The sequence below is a fragment of the Calonectris borealis genome, chromosome Z, assembly GCF_964195595.1.
Source record: "Calonectris borealis chromosome Z, bCalBor7.hap1.2, whole genome shotgun sequence".
Lineage (NCBI taxonomy): Eukaryota > Metazoa > Chordata > Aves > Procellariiformes > Procellariidae > Calonectris > Calonectris borealis.
In genome coordinates, this window is record NC_134352.1 from 46,477,457 (window position 1) to 46,496,421 (window position 18,965).

The 18,965-nt window shown below is 35.6% G+C and overlaps 1 protein-coding gene across 1 annotated transcript in view; it reads right to left on the bottom strand.

Annotated features, from left to right (window-relative positions):
• Positions 1-17,031, bottom strand: part of TRPM3 (transient receptor potential cation channel subfamily M member 3) — a 147,390-nt gene extending 130,359 nt beyond the window's left edge. Inside the window, exons 1-3 of the mRNA XM_075136187.1 lie at positions 16,888-17,031; positions 8,640-8,853; positions 5,502-5,626 (exon numbers count right to left, since the gene is read on the bottom strand). Of these exons, the coding sequence (XP_074992288.1) occupies positions 5,502-5,626; positions 8,640-8,853; positions 16,888-16,890 (342 nt within the window). The 5' untranslated portion in view covers positions 16,891-17,031. The remainder of the gene's footprint in view (positions 1-5,501; positions 5,627-8,639; positions 8,854-16,887) is intronic.
• Between the last annotated feature and the right edge of the window lie 1,934 nt (positions 17,032-18,965).

The following is an 18,965-nucleotide window of genomic DNA, read 5'->3' on the forward strand; positions in this document are numbered from 1 at the left end:
TACTATGAAAGAACGAAAAGGAAACGTGTAGCCCAGTCTGATGTACGTGTTGTCTGCTACACACATACAGAGCAGGTAATATGAATGCTGGTCTTTCTGACAAGACTCACTGAAATGTGTTTTAAAGACCATGGTTTAAAGTGGTGAGAGCTGGCTACATACCTATCAAGTTTGACAGCTATATGATTTTTTTTCCTATGCATGAATGGTAAGGAGACATGAATTCTAAGGCAATGCTAATTCTTGAATGCACACTTTTTTTGGTTTGGATAACTTTTGGTCATCTCAGGGAGGTAGGTGGTATTCTTAAAATGAAGGGGCCTTGGTACTGGCAGAATGAAGTCCTTTATAATGAAGCATTTACTGATGGGATTGGGGAGAACGGAGTGGGCAGGACTTGGTGTGTTGATGAAAATAAGCCTTTCTCATTTAGTTCGGCTGTAGTATATAGTAATCTATTCCAGCTGTTTAAGCTTTAAGCTTTCCCCATTGGTTACATTTTCGGCACCTCCTGTTTGCCCTTATTTCCTTGACTTGTCTTATAACTAGACATTGGCCTCACCTGTGCCATAAAAATGAATGATTCCCAAGGTCCTGTCACTAAATTCCAGCATAATACTCATCTTTCTGAAACAGCATTGACTTATGATGTAATTGAGTTGTTAACAATTATTAATAATTACCTGGTGACCCACTACAACATGGAAGGTCCCCACCTTTCCTGAAAAAGTTGTCTAGTCTGTTATTGTCCAGGGATTTTGAGCAGTTCATGCTAGCACCTTCTCCATGATGGGCTGACTTCTAACTTCTCCATTGTGACTCTGCCCTCTGAAGTGCATACAAACTTCCAGCTTTTAAATTTCCTCCCTATTCCACCATCCAAATAAATACTGAAAAAAGCTGAAGATATAACTGAGCAAGTAGAGCAAGACTGCAGATTTCTGCTGTGAGTACAGTTTGAGCATTCTAGAGAAAAGTTTGTTGATGACATGTTCTTACCTCCAGTTATAGTTATAAAATTCAGCAGCTGCACTAATATAAAAATTGGTTACTCTGAAACGGCAGTCTTTAATAAATCAGAAGCATTATCTAGAAACAGGCTGAGAAAACCAGGTTTTATTTTTTAACAAAAGAAATATCTAAGGATATTTGGACTCAACTTATGTTTAGTCCAATATAAATTTAGCTTTTATATAAAAAGGGACAATATTTACTCCTTGTTTTTATTATTTCAGCTGTATAGTAGAGTATATACTGCTATTCAAGTAGCAGTATACTCATTGCTTGACTTTGCTAAATTTATTTTTTCTGAATATTCTGAGCAGTACAGAAGAAAAGGCATCTGTTATTAGTGAAGTCCATAAAGAACATCTACAACTGGCAATGATCATGCTTCCAAACTTAGAGTTCTAGGAAGCAAAAAATATAATTTATTCTGGAACACAGAGTGCATGAAAGGGGTTGATAAATATATTTTAAAATATATATAATATATAACATATATGAGATATATTTATATATATTTAAATATAAAATTATATAATATATAAAATATGAGGTATATAATATAATATATATAATATACTATAATATAGTACAGTATATACAATATATATTATATATAATATATATTTGTATAATAAATATATACTTATTATACAGATATAAATTTGCTGTGAGGAAGTATTTTTTTTTCTGATAACACTTTTTGCTTTTATGTAGCACTTTTATCTCTTTATGCACAAGTCTACAAAGTAGGCTTATATTTTGGGTTGTACATTCTGCTGCACTAAATGATAAAAACCAACCACTATTGCTTCCTTTTCACTGGCTAACGCCTTTGTTAAAAATAATAAGTATTTTTCAAAAATCTCTGCTGAGCTTCAGTTTTGCCATACTCTAGTTGTTAAGCGTAACCAAAAGATCAATGAAGTAATACAGGGAGAGAAACACACTATAATCCACGGCTATTACACTACTCTAAAGGATACAAATAAAACCCAAGAAATTTGGAAAGAATTTAGGAATTTCTCCATATCTCAACCTGCTGGATCCACGCATGGAAGGATTTTTATAACAGGTATGGAAGAGTGGATATGATGGGTTTTGTAGTGATTCTGCATAGCAGCACAGAGGCTCAATTTCAGTTTCAATTAGATCAGTAAGAAAAAGTTTCGTTTTTTTTTCTCAAAAATTTAATTACTAAAAAATACATCCTATTTAAGTTAGTAGATTATATACAACAGCATCTTGACTGATCAATGACATATCTCAGTATGCTGGAAATGTCCTTTTCACTGAGTTGTGCAATAAAAACATATTTTGTTTTAAGTCTCAAATACCAGCTGCTTAGGATTAAAAATGAAACTTATTTGAATGATTTCATTGAGCAAAAGGAAAGTACTAAAATCAGTGTTCTCTTTGTAATCCAGGCACTGTTGCTACTGAGGTGACTAGGAATTAAACCCAAACGAGGACTGAACAGACTCTGAAAGGAAAGACATGTATCCTACGAAGACTCACAAAGTGCACTCTTTTAAAAGGAAGAAGGGCTCTGTGTGTAGGGAGAAACTTGTTTATAATCCAAGTTTTCTACAAGACTGGGCAAGCCACCTTACTTTCTCAGTTCTTCTATCAGAAAGTTGGAAATAAGGCAACTAACTACCTTTCCCTTGTGTGCTTTTTTTTAAAATGAGAATCTAAGTGTGTTAAGAGGGGCACTATTTTCTGCTACATCGCTTTTACAGTACTGGAGCTAAGACAAGTCTCTTCAGGGATCTTTAACCATCACAATATAACAAATAACAAACAACAGTAATATTTTGCTTAACTTGGCCAGTTCTCTTTATGGCTCTGAGGAAAGCCCTTGGGATTCCCAAGAGCTGACAGATTTGGATGGACTGGTAAATGGCAGGGCTCTGCTGTGCACGCCTGACTTGCCACGAGGCACAGGGAGGCAACATGTACTGGGGCATGTGCAGTGGCAACAACTCCGCCCCCTCTCTCCCCCTCCCCAAATCCCATGACTAAGACCATTTTCTGTATCTGTCTGATGCTGGAAGGGTATGTTTTGACAACTCTTCAGTTCTGATCATGATTTAAGTAGACATAGTGCATATAGGCATAAAGCTGCATTGATGCCAGAGTTCGACAGGCCTTTTACTATTGGTTGCCTTTTTTTCTCCCTGCATAATCCTTTGTGGCCTTTGTTTCTTGCTTAATGATGATTCGTTTTACATGCTTATGGTACTATTTATATTTCCCCTTCTTGGTTCATTTCACAGTATTCACCTCTAATGAGCCAGTCAATATAGTACGTTTTGATTTTCAAAAAGCTTTCAAAAAGCTTCCAAAAAGCTTCCTCACCAAATGCTTCTAAAGAAACTGCACACATGGGATAAGTGTGAAAGTAATTTGAGGGATTAGTTACTGGGGAAAGCTGAGGGGAAGGAAGGGAAAGCAGTAAGAAGGAAAAGTTTATTTTTGCAAAGTCTGAGTGTTACTAAGAATATCTAGTGACATAAGTGGCCTGCCTCAAGCTGGGTCATGTCCTGTTCAACACAGTTGTAAGGGATTTGGGGTTACTAAGAATGACTATGAAGAATTAAAAAAAGTCTTCATAAAGCAGCCTGACGAGGCAATAAAATGGAAGATGAAATTCAATATTGGTAAGCATAAAGCAGTATCATTACATGTGCATTAGAGATGGATAAAACCAGAAGTGCTTCAGCATTGCATCATGCCATTGATCAATCATTTTATGAAAATATTAGGGGCCAGGAGGTTCAGAGGAAAAGTTTCAATTTCGTCTATCACAGATATATTTTGGAACTAGTTTTGTCCTTAGTCATGACCCTGTAATTGTCATCCTACGGATATAATTGTGGCTGCATTAATGGAAGTCTTTACCCAAATTTTCTTTACTGTTTTTTAAACTATTGTCACTTTCTGTCTGATGATCAGATTAAATATTAAACTTTTTTGATTTACCAGAAAGATTTTTTAAAAAAAAGTTAGCATACAAGTTCTCGGATTCCTGTTAAATTGGAAGGATATTTAGAGGAAAACATCTCTTAAAGAAATCAGAAATCGGGGGGGCTGTTCCAGTTGGCTGGAACAGCTGGGAAACCAACTTCTTTCTTCAGCTCTTTCTGTAAAACAAGGCTCCAGAGCCACTTTAACCGGTGGTGACTAGCTGAGAATAGAGGTAGGTAGCTTTCCACAGGTGGAAATAATTAATGGAAGAATAACAATGATGTCCCAAAATTCACGACTAATTTGATTCCTTTCTTGCCTTCTTTCTTCTTGCCATGCTTCCAGAACTCCATGCATAGTCAATAAATACTCCTTATTTGAAATTGATGTGTACATTATACTTCTTTAACAAGATGCACTTTATGTTTGTGATTAGCTATTTCTGCTAGATTCCTTTCCCACTGCATCTCAGAAGAATTCATTAGTGACTCAGAATTACTGCTGCAGAGTCCCATCCTGCTTGTTCGTATGTAGTGGTCGCCCTATTATACAAGCGCTGGTGGTATTAGAGCACAAAACCCCATGCTAATAAAATTCCCCCTAATAGCTATGCTTTAATAGTGAATTGCAATGAATTCCAGTTGGATCAATTTCTTCATACTCAGTGTAATTCCCTCTGACCTAACTGATAATTGAATCTTCTTCCCCTCCCCAACTTGCTACTGGACAAACATACAGAGAAGAATAGTTTAGAATTATGTAGACAAGAAAAAATATCATTATGCAGAATGAAGACTATATCTCCTCTTCACTCAAAGTTAGCCACTGGGTCTCAGGCAGATTGCTTGGGAATGAACCAGAGGTGAGGAAAAAAAAAACAGAGCTCACAAAACTTTCAGGTAACATATAACCCGTCTAAGTAAACTATTCATGTATTTAAAATTGGGGGGTTAATCTTTCTGAGTGACAGTATAGGTTTAAAAGAGAAGGATGATGTGAAAGTGTACAAGAAACACTGACTCTGCCCTTGAGAAGGTGACTGAAGTAATGATTCTTTGAGGTCTCATCTCATGTCCAATACATTTATATGACTTTTCACAATTGTGGTAATAAAAATGTATAGGATGGAATATATTATAAGGGGAACAGTCTGCAATTCTGAATTTAACCAATGCATCATAGTATTGTTTCAAAATAAATCAGACTTCAAGCTTTGCAATCAGTGTTTTCTTAGGCACTTTTCAGGGTTCATAGTGTTCTAAGGATGAAACTTGAATATATTTTCAAGACTAGCATTTAATGAAATTTCTTTATAATTTATTTTTAAAGAATGTACAGTGCTGAAATTTTTATAGTTGCCATGTCAAAACTGCTATCAACCACAATGGAAAACCTGTGTATGTATTGATTTTTTGCTGCAAACATTAATTTTATGAGTAATTGTTAAGTGAGGGATGGAGAGGAAAGGAAAAATAGCTGGAAGATTTATATATATTGGAGGTGATCTATGTCCATATAGGGCTTACATCTTTGCCAATCAGATCCTCTTGATTTTCCACAATCCCCCAGGGAGCTATACCGATGGTGCAGATCTTCCCTCGAGATTTTGAGGCATGATCTTTCAGTGCATCTCCAACATGCCGAATGACTCCTGGGAAAGAAACAGCATAAAAAAGAAATTCAAAATTACGTCCTTTTTGTTCATTATGATATGGATTTAGTATAGAATTCTTTTTTAGGGAACACCTGTGCATACACTTACAACTAAGTAAAGCTATAAATATATTCCTATTGGTTATTATTACAGTAACACTGTAAGTCCATTTTATCTAATCTAAAAAATATTAAATGAAGCAGCAAAAAAAAAAAAATCACACAGCTCTAGAAATAAGAATGGAAATGTTGACAGCTGACTGTAACTTGTTTATCTGCACTTATGTTCACAAACATATGTGCATGCAAGCATTTGCATCCTTCCCAAGCATAGAAAGAAGCACAGGAATTAACGCCCCCCTCCCAAAGCCTCCAAAAAAGTGTAGCTCACACGCAAATGTTCCCTTCTGTCTGAATAAAGGACGGAAATGTGAAAACGTCATTACACTACTCTGTGGTGACCTATTCTACCATTATTTCCAACCAAACTCAGTCACCTGAGATAGCTTCCAGCGGAGTATTAGAAAACCTCCTGGGGATCAGTGAGAAAACAGAATTAGTACAGAGATAATGACTGCTCCCCAGCTCTCTTCCGAGTGCTTTCTGATAATGCTCCTTGTATGCTTTAGGCCAGCTTTGTCAGTATTTCAATGGTATCTCTGTGCAGAGGACAAGTACCATTCCTCCTTCCTTTTCATAAAATATTTTTTTTTACCTGTGTATCAATAACTATTTTTGTGATGTGGCTGCACTGAAGCAGACCTGTGGATTTGCTGCAGATGTTATCTGTTACTCAATTTCTGTATTTGCTCCATGTTGAGATTCCACAATTTCAAGATGACTGGATTGGAATTACAACAGTCACACAATAGATGTGATTTTAGCCATAGTTTTTCTGCACCGTAAATGAACCATGTAAGAAAAAAGTCCACAACCTAACAAATCCTCTGAGTAAGTTCTGGAGTCTAATTTCCTTCCTGTGGTGGAAAAAGAAAAAAAAAAGCTCTGTAGCTGCAATCAGCTATGAATTAAGCTGTGATCCAACAACCCAAAGGATTCAAAGCAGAAAATCTGTCCAGGCTGCAAAAACTTTTGTTATTTAGAATAACCAACTTTCGGCATGATATGAATATTCAGAACAACTTGCTGAAGTCATTTTACAGTCATGGTTATAGTCAAGTATGTACCATCCCTGTCACATCCCTAATTCTCAGTCCAACAGTAGTATTTCAGGATTTTTCAATTATGCTTTTCCTTAAGAGAAATCTGATTTAAAAATTCATCATCAACAGAACAGACTGTACTCAGAAATTCTCAATTTGTACAATTTCACATAGAAATAAACCACTTAATTTTCACCTACACAGTTTGAAACCCTAGTCCAGGAGCAATCAACTGTTTTGCTCCAGAAATCAAAAACAGCAATGAGAGGTAACTGATAACACAGAACTGCTTCTGGAGTTATGTTTTTCAAATAACACAAGCAACTCGAACTTCATTGTTCTGTCTAGGTAATTTTTGATTACAGGGAAAAAATCCTTTTCAACAGTAATTATGTTGACTTTCCTGGTTCATTTGTATTGTTTTGGCATTTGCAACTATGATGATTTGAAAAATGGTATGAAGCAGTCATGCATTTGCCAAATGCAAATGTGGTCAGTCGTTGTTTAGAAAATTTCTGTAGTTTGATTTCTACAGTTCCTGTGGTAATCCACTGCAATGAGTGTACAAAAGCTACAGCTTTTTAATGTGCTTTTAATGTAAAATTTATATCTGTCTTCGCCATCATCACTATAGGAGTATTTGGCAACTAATATAACTATTATCATCACAGTACACAGGTCAATATTTAATGTGATTTTCTTCTTTGTTCTGCAGAGATGTGGGCAATATTACATACATGTGAGTCTGTCCATTTATCTAACACTCCAGAAGCTATGCCTCTTCCTTGTTATTTGTATTGCTGCTGTGATAAAACTGAATATTTTTTAAAATTTGATGTGCTCTGCAAACTAGAAAGCCCAAGACTCCTATTAAGCATTCATATTCGAATATGTAGGAGTTGATCCACAATGTACTAAAATTAACGCATGATAGAGTCATTACAATGTTTTCCATAGAGAATAAGAGGATACACTCTGTGGGATTACTAAAGTAATAAATTATGGCTTTGTTACTGCAGCAAATGAGAATGACATAAGAATTTACAAGTACATATCCTAGCGCAAAACTTTTTGTATTTATCTCTAGCAGAACTCTTTGACTTTCCCCTGACTCTCTCCTCCTTTCTGTCTGCTTCAGGGAGGGTAACTGGGAAGCCACGGCCCAATATTTTTACCTGGAGAACTATGTTTTGCAGCTTATTCCCAAAACCTACATGCTGTCTCCTAGCAGAGCTGGGCCAGCTGCTATCTTGGGTCATTAGGACACTCATATGGTATGTTACAGCTGTTCTTAACTTTGAATAGAAATGGCAATGTTATCGCTCTTGCTGCAGGGGTAATAGAAAAAAAATTAGGTCAAGCTGTCTACAAGAAAGGAAAAAGTGATACTTATTCAAAATAAAGTTTTCCACCACATCTACAAAACAGAACCGTTTTTCCTTCAGATATTTCAGATCATCTTATAAGATAAAATAAAGGTCTTTTCTGGATGAAAATGTTTTCCATTTTATGTAATAAGAGTTTGCCTTCTTCAGTTTCTGGTTAGTAGTCCCTCCCTGTAGCTTACTGTTGATCTTATAAAGTCTTCACTGGCAATATACTAATGTAATTGCCTCACAGGAGGCTTTATTTTCAGCTCCCCAGTGTGCTTTTCATGCTTTAGCAAACCTTTTATTCCCTGGTAGCTGCCAGGCTGGTATGAACTTGGCATTTTCTTGTTTGCACATAGTACAGCCAACACTAATAAAATAAACCACGGAATGGCTTTTTAATCTCATCAGTCCTAATTTTCTTCTGTGATGAAATCTCCTAGATGCCACTGTGCTTTCATTTCAATGTTGCTGTTACCTGTGTTTACTCCTCCAGTGAATATCCATGCTCCAGTTGTCATAGCAGCCTTAATGAGGCCTTTTCCAAAGACTTGCTTGAGTTTTGGCTGAAGTTCAAAATTCTGAAGGCCCCCGTGCACAGAGATGAGAAGTTTAGGGAGCTCAAGCTGCCACTCTTTGGTCATCAGATGCAGAAGAAGGTCAGGCTTTGTGTCAAAAGACACACGTACATACTGCAGAAATAAGGGCAGTAGTAGAGAAAAAAAAGATTGGTTATACTCATTGGTTCCTAACACATATGATCTATACCCAGTAGATCACTGAAAAAAAGGCAACCTTTATGACAAAAGCACTAACTAATTGCTAACTTGGTGATTTTTAAAAAGTTAGGAAACTAGGAATAATGGAACACTTGCAATTCACAGGCTGGACAATTTTCCTTTATTCAGGAAATTAAGTCATTAATTGTTTCAATATGCTTAGCAGTGCTTGAAAGATAAATGTCTTCAATTTATGGATGCAAAAACTGTAGCCAAAATTTAAGTGGTCTGCCAAAGATGACCTAGGTAGTCAGAGTCACAACTGTGTGTTCATTTGTGTCTTATTTTCAAATTCACAAAATCAAACTCTCAAAAGGTAGGAAATAACAGAAACAAGCTCGGTTGTTCAAGCACACATAAGTTTAAATTGAGCAAGACTACTAAACAGGTACTTTTCAGATGAACGAATGCTAACTTATGACCTTACAGACTGATTTGTATAGATTCATGAATTTGCCTAACACGGCACAGAACACTAAAAGTGCTTTGACACACATTTACACCTTTCCAGTTCTTGGCTCTTCTATGCTACGTCTGCAGCATTTTGCCCCAAGGGAGATCATGCCCATCTGTCTGTGCTCAAAGATAACAACTGTCTTCAAAATTTCTACAGCACTACCATGTCACACACATACCTGTCTCTTCCGGACAAGCCTTTCTCTCTGGGCTCTTTCTCCTGCTCTTTCTGTTGCTGATGTATGAAGGGTTTCACAAAGCCCATGACAAGGCAGATGATACTTTTTTGAATTCTAATTGCATAGCAGAAATGGGCCATAAGAGGATAAAATTCTTTCTATAGCTGTTAAGATGTGGAAGGACCCTCTTAATTGAATAAAATCGGTTATAAAAAGCCACTCATGTATCAAACTTCTGAATGAACTAGTGCATATAGAATTACTTCACTAGTCTTTCCCTTCCCTTGACAGGTTGTCAGCACAGCCAGCAGGTGTCTAACACAGGCACCTTTGCTTTCAGCCAGAGGAATACCTAGTTCTAACTTATTTATTGTATCATGCCAGGTAGTATAATATCCACATATATTATGTAATCATTTTGTCCCTTTTTAACATGTCTAATCAGTCTTTCTTGCCAAAAGGTTGTTCTTTTTTAGTAAATCATATGATAGTAAAGTGGACTCCTTTCTAGCTGAATAAGAAATAAGGACTTGACTTTTTCCAGCAGAAGGGCTAATAGACAGCTTTCTTTGCAAGAATGGGTTGTTGCACAGTGAACAGTCATTCTTAACATTTCTGAAGCAGAAGTCCATTTGGGCAAATAGTCACAGGGAAGCAAGGGGGACACAGCCAAACTGAAAGCTGAGCAAGATCTTGGGAATGCACATTCACCCCAGTACATCGATAGTGTTCTCTGCAGCAGCCAGGCAAATTCATAACAGCTAATGGACAAAGAACATACAATATTCATGTCTGGCAAGAGCATAACGTACCCTCAAGCTTATATATACATGAACTGCATCCTCAGTAGCTACCCATTCAATTTTATCCGTGGGAGTTGAGAAAAGCTGATGATTTTGATTAGGATTTGAGGGCTGTCAAATTTTTAACACACCAGAGGGTTTGTAAGGAGACTGATCCTTATTCTCTTTGCTCTGCCCTTAGGGAGAGATGAGGTTGCAAAGGGCAACGCCTTGTTAACACTGCAAGCATTAATAGATAGACAACATCAGGGGGCTTGCAGGAAACATCTGCTGGTCAAACTACAGAGATTATGTTTTGGGATCACTAGTACCTTACTCAGCTTTTTGAGGAAGACAGACTGGGACTTTTAAGATGATAATTCGAGTGAATTCATATTAGTAATGGCCCTACAAATTTGCTGAAAACCGAGGCCACTGCATCATCCGGGATGATATTAAGATGAAGGCACAAATGGCATCAGATGTGTATTATCCAATCCAGCCAGTGACTGGTTTTTTGATCCTCTAGCATTGTTTTGTACCCCAGAATGTGTGACTTCACTGTCCCTACCTTCTTAAGCCGGTGTATTAATTGGCAAATATCTCTTTCATTTTCTTATCCACTAAGTCCTCTGAATTTCAATAAATATAAATCTAAATAGTGAATCACAAAGTTAGAAGAAATATTTTCTTACATTTATTTGAAATGTAGACCTCTTGTATTACAAACAACTACTTGTTCTTTATACTGCAGGCAAAACCCCTCTATACTTATAAGAATTCATTTTACTTTATAAAGAGGAAATTTAAACAAAAATAAATCTGAAAGTTATTTTTTCACGTAAATTAAAATTTAAATCATCATGGATAAGCTTTACTGTTTTAGAAGTTTTTTGAGAAGGACAGTGGCACCAAACATCATGATGTTTCTTCTGTGCATGGACCTAAATTTTTATGACTGTCTGATTAATTTTTGATTTTACAGAGACCATTTTCAGTTTGGTATGCTTGGGATTACTCTTTCGCCATTATTTAACATGTTAACTAGTAAGTACAAGAGAATTCTTTTGTCATCACTTTCAAAGTATGCATTAAATTATGAATAATGGCCACTTTTAAGGCCATTTTTGTCCATATTAAAAATTCATTTATTTCAATCTTGTAGCAGAATATTCGGCCTTTTCAGTTTTTGTTTAGAATCTTAATGAGTATTTCTGCTGTTCCTGAATTCTTTTGCTATAGCCTCTGGAGGAAGATTTAAAATTTAAATGTAAATCTAAGATAAACCACTGCTCTGTTACCCTGAAATTACATGCCTCGTGAATTTGTCAGCTGTAGAAATGATCAGTTCTAATGGCAAATGATTTAATCCCTTCTTTATGGGAGTGGTGTATGGATAGGATGCAAGACTTCAGTTGTTATGTGTCAGCAGAGCAGGGCGAGATAGGAAGCAAAAGTACAGTTTTGAACCACAAAACCTATGGACGGTAGGACAGTGACCTCACTGACAACAGCATAACAGTGTGAAATGATAAATCATCAAGTTCAAGCTGTCATGCCCATTTGATCCCTAAACTAGCACAGAAGTAGTCACCAAAAGTGCTATTTAATGCCCATAGTTGTTTCATTTTTTAATCAAGCGTTTTCCTAAAAAATAACTGTGCCCATCATCAGTCAAACAACCAGATGTTTGCAAGTTGGACTCCAATGCCCTAGGGCAAAAGTCAAAGTTCCTGGGTGGTAAAATTACTACTCTGTTACTCAAGCACAGCTGTCTCATTAAAGTACATGGTGAGTGATTGCAGATGAGAGTCTCAATGAATAAAATAGAAAGATTCAGAATTTTGTTGTATTTCTTCAAAGAAATCTCTTCAGAGAACATTTTGTGATCTACAGTCTAACATTGCTCCTTTGTTTCTCTTTGATGCATGCAGGTACTGGGTGGCTATTTCACCTATCTTAAATAAGATTCCATCACTGCAGGCATTTCTTGAAGCTAAAGACTGATTCCCTCAAGTGTGATCTTCACATAAAAAATGGGCCTGATGTAATTCTCACTGAATTCAACAAAGAAAGTCTCACTTAGACTGAAACTGGACTGATTCCTTACAAGTTAATATTCTTCTTAACATCTTAAGACCTCACCCAAGTTCCACTAAATAGTCAGTGGAGGGTCCCTCATTGATTTAAATGGGCTTTGGATAGATGCTTTTCTGTGTTATTTCCCCTTTTTCTCCATGTAGGATACCATCTTTTAAATTCTGTCAATGTTCTTTAAGTATTGATTTACTATAACAAAAACAATGTTTCCTGCCTTTTTCATGATTTATGCAAGTTACAGGATTATCTCTCTTTTTTTTTCTCTCAAAAGCACGGATGGCTTTTAAGATACTTTTTACACAGTTTTGATAAAACTTAATGTATTTCAAAAGCAGAAATATGCCTTTTTATGTGGCTGATTTCCAAATATCCTTAATAAAATGAAACATTTTGAGGATTTGAATACTAGAAAGTCTGTCTAAGAAGTTGTTTATGTACATTGGAATTCTACTGACGTTCGTTCATGTTTCCATGCACCATAAGAAAGGTTAAGCTTATAAGACTGAAGAAAACTTTATTTCTTCTACAGCTGCAAACATATTTTAGCTTTTTATTGTGCATATTAAATGTATCATTGGAATGTATTCAATTAGGAGGAATGTATTTAACTTATTAAAGCTTTTCAAGCGGCCATCTTCCACCTAACCTTGAAAAACCATGATCAAAGAAAATTCAGTGCTAAAGAGCGGTCCTTTAAAAAAGGTTGATATGGAATCTAGGCACACCAATTAATGAAAGAATGTTAAGGGGTTTTCTGTGTGCAGAAAGGCAGATAGTGAATTGAAAAAATTGGCTTAGTTTGATCACAGGTTCAGTGCAAAATCCATCACAACAAGATTGTCTTAACTGGTCCACTGTCCACTAATGACCAGAATCGATTTTGAAATTGTTCAGAATATTGCTCATAATTGGAATGGAATCACTCACATTAGTTTGATAATTGCTCTCAGAGTTAGGGTAATAAATTGCCAGTATATAGTTAGGTGAACTCATCCATCTTATTTCTTAAACTACTAAGAGCCAACTGATATAAGCAGATCACATTTTATTAATTTTACTATATTTTTTTAATCCACTGATTTATTGCAAAAGCTGTTAATAAAGTTTATGTATCTCCACATCCCTCTCAGATCTTTTTACAGTTGTCAAAACTGAAAATCTGCCGTAAAAACAATGTAAATGTGAACAGCAAAACTGTTAAATGTGTTTCTTAAACATTAATGGGATGAGCCACTTGTAAAAAAAAAAAATGAGATTGATAGAGATCTAAAAACCACAGTGTTGTTGCAAGATCATCTGTGGTTACATGAAGACTGAAAGAAAGGCCTCTTTAGTAACTGATCTTGTTAACAAATGTTACCTAATCTTGGCTATATCTTTCTGTATAATCTGCTACACCCTCAGCTATTCATATTGTTGATTTAAGTAGCTTTGTGCCGCCCCTCTGAAGATACTTTAACAACTCAATGGCATTAGCAAAATTAATGCTGTTGGAGAATTTTTGTTCTATGTGGCTATGGAAATGAAATTAGTGGCACAGTCAGTTTCATTGGCAATATGTAAACCTACATCATCTTTTCTGTTTTGTTCCAAATCCATGTGTTCTATTATAATTTCAGTGTAATTTTCATTTTCACAGCTGAAGATGCCACTGTTAATTGTCTGGTGGCAATGGATGTAATATTATATCACTGCATTTGTAGCTTGCAAATATACATGCAAAGTATACGTACATTTACTATCAAATTTGTATATATGTTATTAAAATCTAATTCTGTTACTTCCAGCAGAGGAAATAATTATCTGTCAGTCTTACACACACTAACCTGTTCCGTTAATTAACTACCAGTTTCCCAATTATAAATCTGAGACTACAGTTTCCCTTAATAGATCTTATCTCATTCCTTGTAGCCTGATTCAGAAAAATTTACCAATTTGGCTGTTAGCACTTACCAAGATAATATTACTCAGTTCTATGTTTCCCTTGCTTAAAAATTTTCATCTGTGCACATCCATTTCAGGAAACAAAGGAAGGAACAGGTGGTGGATTTTATGCCAAATTCTTCCCCTGAGGCTTTCCTTGACGTTGGTCAACTTGTTAAATCTTGCTGTTTTATAGGGTTATTCTATTAGCCAATAGGCACAATATTAACCTACCATGATTGTCAGCAAAAATCAACTTGTATGCTATAGTGATATTTGATATCCAGTAGCTAGAAAATAACTAAGTAGCATATTTTTAGAAAAGAACAAATGTCCATTTATCATGTTTTCTCCCTTTTCTCTCCCTCCCCCTGCCCCTGTTGATCTTCCAGCTTCTGTGCTTTTGGTTATGAAGACATATTTTCTGAACAAGAATGTTTCCAAGGATTACTATTACTGTACTTGTTCCTTTTTCCAAGTCTTATTTTTCAAGATAATTTAAACGTTCTTTTTTCCCCTCCTCTGCTGGCTAAATTGGTTGGTTGCTTTGACTGAGCAAACTCTTGGCTTTCGCAAAAAGCTTTTGATTTCGTAAGTTTTATTTATTATGAGAAAGACTTTGTACCCAGTAAATTCAGAGACAGGAGTTTCATTCTTTCTATTAATAAAACTGCAACAACTAGTTAGGCAGCTCTTTGACTATAATCTACCCTAAAATAATGTTTGGGGCTGGAAATATGACCTCAGTGACAAACATACCATAGTATAACAAAGCTCTTCATTTTGTTTCCATTTAAAAAAATGCACAATTACTGGTTATGCAAACCTCCTTATTTGTGTTTTAGTCATATGAAAGATGTTTTTCTCATTAGTGGTACCCAAGCAGGACACCCATTAAAGAGATATTTAGTGAATTGTTTAATTTGAAGCACTTTTCACACTAATGGGATGATTGAATTTCTGGAGCTTTTATAGATTTACTTAATTCATGAAGAATTTGGTTGTTCCCATGTTTCAGGTGGGGTTTAATGACTATGAAGAGATGGCAGGTGCAAGTATCTTCCTGATTCTAGTACTGTCAAAATAAATCCAGAGTTTTTCCAGCAATAAATATTTTTTTCTGTATTCATCCCTAAGTTTTAACATGTTACTTAGGTCTCTTAGATTTTTTACTCCTTTTTGTCTTCTTTTTTCTAAATTCTTCATGGTTTCATTCCTGACTTCACTCTGTGACAAGATTTTTCTTTCCTTCCTGTTGATTTCCAATTTTATCTCCACAGTTTCATCTCAAATATATTTCTTTGAGCACACAGCATACACTTTGGAGCATCTCCTGTTCTCTTATGACACCAGAATCCCAACAAAGACCAGAAATCCTCTAGAGAAATTGGTATCAACATCTTCCCTAAACCCTTCATCATTTCTTGGCTGCCCAAGACTACTTTTGTCTGGGCGGGGCAGTTTATTGCTTTCCAGTGATCTTCAAGGACATCACTCAAAAACCTCTAGCGACTACCCTTTCTCATAAAGTCAGATTTAATGCAAAGTATCCATATATGCTTAATTAGCATGATGGTTACTATATCTCTCAATCTTTCTCAGTTTTGGTGAAAAGCATTCTGTTTTGTTCCCACTCCTTGTGAAGATACCAACAGCGTGATTTGGTTCATTTCAGTGCTGAGGGAGGTGTCAATTTATTCACACTAAACAAATGTTATTTACTGAATTGCAGTCTCTCTCTAGCAATGGCCTTGCAGATTTTTAGGTGATTAGTTATTAACTGAACATAAGGTGTCTGTGATACTCTCAGAGAAATGACCTAATTTTCTATTTCTTGGTATAACAGTGTTTTCTGGTTTCTGTCAAAAGAAGCCAACCATCTGGGCAAACAGAACCGTCCACTCAAGTAATCATTCCATCTCTAGCCCCTATGTATCCGTCTGAGGAAAATATACGCCTCTTGCTATACGGCTTAATATACGGCTCTTAGCATTTTATTATGATTAAGTGACTTGCTCAAGAAAATCTGTGGCAGAACAGGGATTTCCCAGTTCCTAGCTTAGACACTTACTAGGCCTCTTATTTCATTGAAAGATGAACCAATAAGTCTAACGGGTCTATCCTCCTATATATGTGTGGAGGAATATTTAAAGAAATTTGGTATATTTCAAATTTGTCAGCCTTGCAGACACACCCTGGAAACTATAGTTGAATTCTAAAGTCATTCAGAAAAAGAGGGATGGCTAGCCATTGGAATAAAATTGAGATAGCAGCACATCAGCATGTCTTCAGTCTTCAGAAATGTAGCCCCTCTTACGCTGCAATCCAGCTTTTACAGTTAATTCTGTTCACCAATTCTTTGGCACACGATACATAAAAACATATGGTACGGTCTTACACTAAATAATACTTAAATTAAATGAAGTTAAGAAAGAACGCTGGTTATTCTCTGTGAATGCCTTTTTTGAGATAGCAGCATTATTTATCTAAGAGAAAAACATGGTTACCATGGCTTTATTGGAGTGGCCTCCTCCTTGGAACTCAATGGTTCCAAAAGCATCTGTCGGGCTGAGCTGCGTGTGCTTGCTGATGGACCACTTCTCTGACTGGATGTCATTGCGAGTAAGCCTGCTTTCATTTTTCTCATTCTGAATAACGGAGATGCTTGGAGTCAGTCCAACATGTTGACCTATTAGACGTCCACAGCAACACCTATGACATTGAACAAACAGAAAACTTGAGTCACATGCATGTATAAATTGAACAGGGAAACAAACTGTCTTAAATAGCCTACAAATCTTCAAAAGAACCCCCCTTTTCAACTCTGCTGACCATTTTCCTGCTATCTGAAGCCTCTACTTGTGGGAGCAACATAGTACAGATATTACCTTTTCTTTCTATGATCTTGTTTACTTTGGACTCTCCTATATTTCAATAAAATTATGCTTTGTTCTATATATGTACAAGATGAAGTTAAAGAACATTTTCTACTGTCTTCAGATGACATCAGGCCAAATAATCAGCTTTTGCATGGACTAGCACATATTGTAAATTGGTAATTCACTGCAAGTATTTTCTTTTGACAGTATTGTGTGTCATGCATCCAATTTAGGTAAATATTCAAGGCACTGAATCTTGAACTAGAAAGATAAGGAAATTGAACATAGATGCTGATCCACCTTTGTTTTATCTTTTTTTTTTTGAATGAAATAAGTTTTGAAATGTAAACAAATAACACCCATACGAATCCATCACTCCAGATGTAATTCTACCACCTTGTGATCAACCAAGTCTTTTCAAACTATTTATATCCATATACAGATGTATGCAACATATATATAGACATCTTCTTGTAATTGACCTTCCTTTTTCGTACAAGTAGCATGCAATTACCTATGGGGGTCTTTGGTGCTGGGTATGATATGAACACATTCTCTCTTGTAAAATGCTCTTTCTATCCATGATTTCTGTGCCTAAAAAAAGAAAAAGGAAATGCTGTGAGCTCTGTTTGCTTATTAAACACAACTTATAGTACAACTGAAGAGAAACTTCAAACATAAAAGAAAATGTCACTGACTTTACAGATACGCAGTGCATATTTTGCACAGAAGAAACATTTTCCATTAGAACATGAACCTTCTAGAGTTAAGCAATCAGCACAAGCTCTTAAGATTTTTTTCATATTCACTAGCCAGATGACTTTGATACTGTCATCTATATTCCCAAACAAGAGAGTTTGAGAGTCACTGGAGAAGAATTAATTCAAACTGTAAAGTTTTCTGCATGGTAGAGAAAAAACACACCTATTCATTAAAAATACTTCTAAAAAAATCTACTTCCATTTTAGTGATACAACTAAGTCAGTTCTAATTTAAAAAAAAAAAAAACAGTCTAGAAAATAAATATTTCGCAATAAAACTTTAACACCATGATTTCAGTACGATGTTTTACACAAGTACTGAGAGTGCTGTTTAACGTGGAGCCAGAAAATACAGTTTCATATGTGGACAACTTACTGGGGGGGAAAAAAAAAAAAGGAAGATCTGTTTCTGAAACAAGACACAAAAAACTTTGATACATTAAGAGTCAGATGACCATCTGATGTAACTGCTAAAACTGATTGAGTTCAATGAAGCTATGCCTGTTCATAACACTCAAGACCTTCCCCCACATATCTGCAGGACAGCAAGTAATTTCCCTTAGTATAGTCTTAATTTTCAGATACACAAGAGATCTTTTTAAAAATAAAGTTAGATGGGTAGGACCAAAACAACAAACAAGAGACTTTCAGAGTTCTGAAATATTTTTAATTATCTAGGCAGTCCTCACTCCATATAATATGAATTCTTGCAAGCTCTTTAAAAGATTCCCCCAGATAGAATTTAATTATTTCATTTAATAAGGAGATGAGTTGAAACTTTCCTTTAAAAATTCATTTCAAACAGATACATTTTAGAAAATGTATTTAAATAATAAAATTACCTATTTAATTGCACAGCATAAACAGAACTCTAAATTATGAACTATGACAAAGTTATCTGAGAGTTAAGTAAAGTGAAATGCGCTTCAGATAATTTAAAGGAAA